The following is a 7,255-nucleotide window of genomic DNA, read 5'->3' as shown; positions in this document are numbered from 1 at the left end:
ATATAAAAAAGGGCAACTGGCAGTGCTACTATCCAATCTACACCTTTCTCTGAGCATACTTTTGCGATTCGGATTTTCAAAGTCTGGTTATGTCTCTCTACGAGACCGGCTGCTTCAGGATGGCGTACACAATGGAACTTCCACTGGTACCCTAACAGAAGGGATACTTGTTTCATGAGCTCGGATGAGAATGGCTGGCCGTTATCTGAATACACGACCCTAGGTAATCCATAGCGGGGAAAATACTCACGAACCAACTGCCTGGCAGTGGTCGCAGCTGTGTAATCTGGAACTGGATATGCTTCTGTCCATCTGGACAAAGCGCATACAACTACGAGGACATACTTGAAACCTCGACATCGCTCCATCTGAATATAATCCATCTGGAGGACTTCAAAAGGGTGGTCAGGAGGATGAAAACCACCTTGTTCCACCGGGACACTTTTACCTGGATTGAACTGACAACATATCATGCAGGTACGTACTTTCTGTTTGGCTGCTGCTCGTAAATGCTTGTTGAACCAGAGGTTCTGGATGCTGTCTAACATGGCTTTTTCTCCTAAATGTGCTGGACTATGTGCGGTGTTAATAATGACTTGAACCATAGAGTCGGGGAGAAACCATGTGGCTTTTCCCTTCGTCAACCATCCTTGATCTGTCTGGACCCCTCCTTGTTCGGACCAAGTCTTGATTTCATCGGGAGTAGCATGTAACTGTATATCTATGACATCTTGTGTTGGGTCCTTAACTGTCATACAAGTAGTCTGATCTGGAGTGAGTGCCTGTGTCGTGTTAACTGGAATGTCTGGAATCTGGGCTGTGAGCTTGGCTGTTCGATCTGCTAGATCGTTACCCTGGGAAATGATATCAGTGACTTTCGTATGTGCCTTGCACTTCATGATGGCGATAGCTGTCGGTAAATGTATTGCATCTAACAGAGCTTGAATGAGGAGACCATGCTGAATCTTGGTTCCATGAGAAGTCATAAAACCTCTTTCTTGCCAGAGCACTCCAAAGTCGTGTACGACTCCGAATGCATAACGTGAATCTGTGTATATGTTTACTTTCAGGTTCTTGGCACGTATGCAGGCTTGGGTCAGAGCGACAAGCTCTGCTGCTTGAGCAGACAGGGTGTCAATACGATGTGTTTCTATAACTTCAGTTTCAGTAGTCACTGCATACGCGGCTACTAGTTCTCCTGTACTTGTTCTCATACATGAACCATCCACATAAAGTGTCAGGTCGGGATCAGGTAATGCAATGTCTGTCAAGTCTTGTCTTGGCTTTGTCATAGTGTTAACAACTTCCACACAGTCATGTGTGGCAGGATTTGAAGTAACTGACGGTAACAGTGTAGCTGGATTTAAAATGTTGCAGCGTCTGATTTCTATGTGTGGCTGAAACAGTGTCAGTTCATAACCTGTTAAACGTGCAATTGTCAAGTGCTGAGTCTGTGTTCGGTTTAAAAGAACTTCCACGGAGTGTGGAACTTGTACTGTCAGGGAGTGTCCTAACACTATGGAATCACTTTGTCTGATAGCTAGAGCTGTGGCTGCAACTGACTTGAGGCACGCAGGCAGAGCCTGGGCCACCGGATCTAATGTGCTAGAAAAATAGGCACAGGGCTTGTATTGTCCTGCTTGATCTTGTGTGAGAACAGATAATGCAGTACCATCACGTTCAGTGACAAAAAGAGTGAAAGGCTTACTGTAGTTCGGTGTTGCTAGAACAGGTGCATTACATAAAGCTTTCTTTAACTCATTGAAAACAAGTGTATGTTCCTGGGTCCAAGGGAGGACAGTCGATACGGCTGCCTCCTGTGTCGTTAACTGTATCAGTGGCTTGGCTAGAAATGCGTACTGAGGAATCCATTGTCTGCAGTAAGAAGTGAGGCCGATAAAAGCTCGTACCTCCTTCTGTGTCTTGGGCTGTGGAAGACGTGCTATTAACTGGATACGATCAGGTGTCAACTGCCTACCCCTCTTGGACAGTAAGTGTCCTAAGTAGACCACTTGCTGGACACAGAATTGCAATTTGGAAGGGGACACCTTGTGCCCCATCTCGGCCAGAAAATACAGGACTGTAAGTGACGCACGTTCGCAGTCACGTTCAGAACGGGCTGTGATCAATAGATCATCGACATACTGGAGCAGGGCAGTGTCAGTTGGCATGTGCATATTGTCTAGTTGTCTTTTAAGTGCTTGACTGTAAATACTAGGACTTTCTGTGAAACCTTGAGGTGCTCGTGTGAATTTATAGCTTCTTCCATTTAAACAGAATCCGAAAAGGAACTGGCTGTCTGGATGAATGGGGACACTAAAGAATGCGTTCTTGAGATCAATAACTGTAAAGAATGTGGCTTCAGAATCAATGGCTGTCAATAGGGAAGAAATATCTGGGACTACTGGGTACTGGGGTATGATACATTTATTAAGTTCTCGAAGGTCAATCACTAATCGATAAATTGGAGGTGCATTTGGATCAGTCCGTTTCAGAATCGGAATGATAGGAGAATTACATACATTGGAGTCAGTTTCTACAATCACTCCTTGAACAATAAGTTCGTCGATAATTTTGGATAAGGCTGCTACAGCCTCAGGTGGCAATTTGTACTGTCGGATTCGTGGTAAAACAACACCTTGCTTCAGAGTAACACGATGGGGTGTGATATGCATACAACCTACATCAGTTGGACCTTGCGCCCATAAATGCTGTGGTACATTCAATAATCTTGGATCAAAATCACGTAATACATAATGACCTTTAAAATCACGTAGGAACAAACGTACCCCTTCTGGGGAGCAGCATATGACTGCTCCTAATTCTTTCAGAGTTTTGATGCCTGATAAATTCTCTGGACAAGATTTCGTGAGTAACAAGTCTGTAGTTCGGGACAATGGACCAACTTCTAAAGTAACTGGTTTCGATATTTCATTAACAATAGGCTTTCCTGAAAATCCAAGGGAAACATTTCTAGAGCCTGAGAGCGGAGCCCCTGGAACCTCGTCATGACTGATGGTAGTCCTACTTGCCCCTGTATCAATCAGAAACTTTCTGTCTTTCCCCAATACTTGACTATGTACATAGGGACCCTCTTGATCTACAGGAATCTCGATGAGAGGCAAGCCTACCTCCCTCTCTAGGCTGTTTCATGAATATGGCTGATAATCTGGATACTCTGACTGTGCATACTGGTACATCTGCTGTGTAACGTGTTGTGTGGCAGCGATAGGCTGCGGTGCGGTGACTGTCTGTTGTGCATTCTGTGGTGGCTGGGAATTCTGTGAAGCTTGTTCTTGTCTAGGCGGACGTGGTCTCTCTTTAGTCTTACCAGTAGCTATGTTGTGTTTCAGAACTGCACATTCGTTTATATAATGACCTGGCTGTTTACAGTAATTGCATGTCCCTTTAACGGGAGCTGCAGGATGACTGGCTTGATTCGGACCCCTCTTCTGACTGTCTTGCGGAACAGACTGTGCAACTAATACTTTCATTTTCGTGTCCTTCATACGTCTCCTTTCGTGTTCCTGCTCTTCCCTGATTCTGTTCTGGTGATACTGTAGCATCTGGAGCATCTGTGACGGAGTATTAGCTTGCCAGGTACTTTCGACTTTTAGTACTCGATTTTTAACTTGTGGGCTTGAATTCTCGACTAGTTTGGTAACAAAAAGATGGGGATACGATTCACTACTTGTTTTCAGACCACTATTAATAATGAAACATTTATCAAATCTAGAATAAAAATCACTAGTATCTTCGTCTTGTTTCTGTTTACAGGCTGAGATGGCATCCCAATCTTCCTTTTTCGTGGCTAGTAATCTTGGCAAAACTTGTATTAATAACTCGGGCAATGCTTTAGCTTTATCCCCAAGACCGGTACCTGGTACTCGTGTATTATCTTCAGTCTCTAATGCTGTCCAATCTATCTTCTTCTCTCCCACCTCCCATTCTTTTTCTTTGAGTTTTTCATATATGCCCGCAGGCAACAGGACCTTTAACATTTTAATGATATCAGGATACGTGTATTCTCCCATGCGGAGCATGTCCTTTAATTCACGGTGAAACCCTGCTGGATCTTTATCATGACAGGGAATTAACTTTTTCATTTCCAAGAGTTCTATTTTCGTGATAGGGGTGTAAACAAATACTCGTTCTAGACCACCATCTTCTCCTTTAACTGGATGTACTTCTCGTAACGGATTCTGTCTGTCTATGTAGAATGATTTTCTTTCTGGGGGTGAGACGGAAACATAATGTGGATTCAGAAACGTTCGGTATTTGTGGCGCTGTTCTAATATGACACTAATTAAATCGGTACCTAGACCTTTCCATCTGTTTTGGAGTAACTCGTTCAATACATCATGTAAAGGACCTGGATCAGAATGCTGTTCCTCATACAGTGTAATGAGGTGCTGGATCATATACATACCCACCAGACGTTGCTCGGCTGGGGGCAGTTTCAGAAACGTTTGGCCCACTATTTCGTCTGGAAAAGTGGTAGAATCACTAGTCCATCGGACTGCTGATCGGGCTAGTTCTTGTTCATGCATGGTACTAAGCTCGCTATAACCTATTCGTGATTTCAGAATGTGATCGGTGGCCTGGAATACTTGCTCAAGAGAACACTGTTCCGGTGCTGGAGGAGGAAAAGCTTTCTTGTAATCTAGGCGTGAATGTCGGTCGGAAAGTCTAGTTCTACCTACATACGCTATTCTGTCGGGATTCTCGTTGTCTACCTCTTCAGTAGAAGAGTCATACTCTTTCTCGGTTGCTCTTTTTGCTTCTCGTTTCTCGTGTATACTTATGATTTCCCTACGAATTTTCTTGTACATACTCTCTATACAACCTTGTGTCTTGTGTTTTCCATCGGCTATATTGTCACTCCACCTAGTCAGGACTTTCATTTCTTCTTGATCTTTATCTGGACAATCTTGCTCTCTTATTAAACAGTTAATCAAAAACTTTAAAATCATGAGCTGAGTCTCGACTTTTCTTTGAACCATGGCTTCGTGAATACTTCCTGGATTCTCTCCTGTACGGATAAAACGATATATTCTGTCTAGATGTTCTTCCATATCGGGTAGGGTGACCAAATAACTGGCAACCCGTCTTAAACGCAATGAATATATGACCATGTGATCTTCGCCTGGAACTGGATCATAACGACAGTCAGTAAGAAGTCGCGTGATATCTACGTATGTAGACACTTTTGGCGTACGCTGTAACGCTAGGTCATGTAGCGTCAGACGTCTTGGTTGAGGTGGGGTGCGAGGAGAACCTCCCCCCGCGGCACCTAAACTAGAATCGTCGGTGAATACTGTACGGGCTGGTAGAGTGACTGGCAAAACGGGTACATGTAATGTGGGCTGGGCCGGGGGTGCCGTAACATTAACTGGACCCACGGGACCAGTGGTTGGAGGAACAGGAATTACATTATTAACGGGAGCAGGCGGAATAGGATTTGCATAGGCTGGGACTGTGTCGTCCAAATAGGACGAAAGAAAAATATCAGCTGCGGTCGGTTTATGACGTAGCTTAGTCGGGACCAATGGCGGCGGTAAATTACAGGGTGCTTCCGGGGTTGCTTTTGGCAAGCCCTCGGCAAGAAGAGGATACATACCTTTAATAAGGGCATTTCTCTGTCTGTCTGACTGTTCTGCTCTAACTCGTTCACCTTCTTCGATTAATTCCCTTTCTTGGGCTTTCTCTGAGGATTCCCTACTTAATTCTGTTTTCCTGAATTCTTTTTCGGTTCTTTTATGAGATTCTTTGCGCCATAACTCGATGGCATCTTTCTGGGACTGTCTGGCTTTCTTTTTCCATAATGCTTCTTCTACTCGCATGATGCACTCGGCATCCCATGTACCTGATACAGGCCATCTATATTTCTCTTCAAGATCTTTGGTATAATCCGCCCATAAGTCTAGATATAATATGGCATCTAAGCCATGCTTGTGATACATAAAATGTCCCGGACTGTCCCTAGGGGGGACAGGAACTGCTTCTTCGAGTAACCCTTTTCTGGTCTTTAACTGACGTAATTTCGAGAACAGAGGCATTTCGGAAACTTACTTGTGAACACAATACACAATAATCACAGTAATAATGGCAAACAAATCACTCATACCACGACATAAAAATACATAAATAACAGTTTGAACAGAATACTACTTGATACACTGAAAACAGAACACATGAATTTCTCGAGAACGGACTTACTAGAGTTACTGGATGCACTGCTAAAACAGTACAGAACATACCGGTCCCATAAAGAGACACGTCATACCGTACCCACCTAGGTGGATACTTCGTAATGGATCTGCGTACCCAAACCCAACGGACCAGGAACAAACTAATGATCCTGTCTAGATACTTCCCCCGCAACGGTACTCACCGGGAAGCAGAAACTGGAAGGCCTCGGACTGGACTGGACTGTTACGACGTCGGACTACGAACTTCGGACTTCAGAAACAGGTGGGCCTCCGGATACTTCGGACCTTGCACTCTCGGCTTGGGCTCTGGTCGGGACGAACCGCATTCCACACCGCTTCGTCTGGATGTCGGACCGCAGTCTCCGTCTCCTCCGTGGGCCTGAGGGAGACTTGAAGCAGAAATATCTGCACGTGCACGGTATTGTTCCGTCACGGCTGCAGAGGGTCAGGGGACCGGCGTTGCATCGCCAGCGCGTGAGGAAGGGGCTCGTCCCTATTCGGGCGCCATTATGTGGTATATAAATAAATAATACCGGTACTATTTTTGACTATATTAACAATAACAGATAGCTCAATAAATAAGAGGCAGGATCCGATGTGTCCGAGTCAGAAGGATTTATTCAGGCAAAAGGGAAGGGACTGGAACGGGACAGCCTGAAATAAAATAGGAAGGAAGGCAGCTGCAGCGCTCGCATCACAATTCAGGTTACAACTATATAGTAAGACATTTCAATTACAATGCATACAGTAGGCGTAACTAGTGACAAGCGTAAGATAAGAACACATGGGCGGGAAAAGAAGGCGTGCACAGGGCGTACACGTAGACATGTGATGAGAAACGTCACAGAAGTGTCATGAATGGGGCGGAAACATGGAGGGGGCTACCTGAGCAGCTGGGACCTTTAACCTAGTGGTGCGCGCAAACGGGCAATGACGTGTTACCGGGGAGAACTGGGGGCTATGACTTCTACACTAGAAGAGGAGACTAAAGTCTGCGGTGTCAGGACGACATATACCTATAGCATATCTGGTATCTGGTGTTT

At 44.9% G+C, this 7,255-nt stretch overlaps 1 protein-coding gene across 1 annotated transcript; it reads right to left on the bottom strand.

Annotated features, from left to right (window-relative positions):
* Positions 1-3,149: 3,149 nt before the first annotated feature.
* Positions 3,150-6,338, bottom strand: LOC144769359 (uncharacterized). Its single transcript, XM_078653412.1, has 2 exons — positions 4,817-6,338; positions 3,150-4,075 (listed from the first exon to the last, which is right to left on the bottom strand). The coding sequence occupies exons 1-2, from the start codon at positions 6,057-6,059 to the stop codon at positions 3,150-3,152; spliced, it is 2,169 nt and encodes a 722-aa protein (XP_078509538.1). The 5' UTR covers positions 6,060-6,338.
* Between the last annotated feature and the right edge of the window lie 917 nt (positions 6,339-7,255).

This window comes from Lissotriton helveticus, chromosome 7 (assembly GCF_964261635.1).
Source record: "Lissotriton helveticus chromosome 7, aLisHel1.1, whole genome shotgun sequence".
NCBI lineage: Eukaryota > Metazoa > Chordata > Amphibia > Caudata > Salamandridae > Lissotriton > Lissotriton helveticus.
Note: the sequence above shows the minus strand (reverse complement) of the source record. Positions and strands in the feature narration are given on the sequence as shown.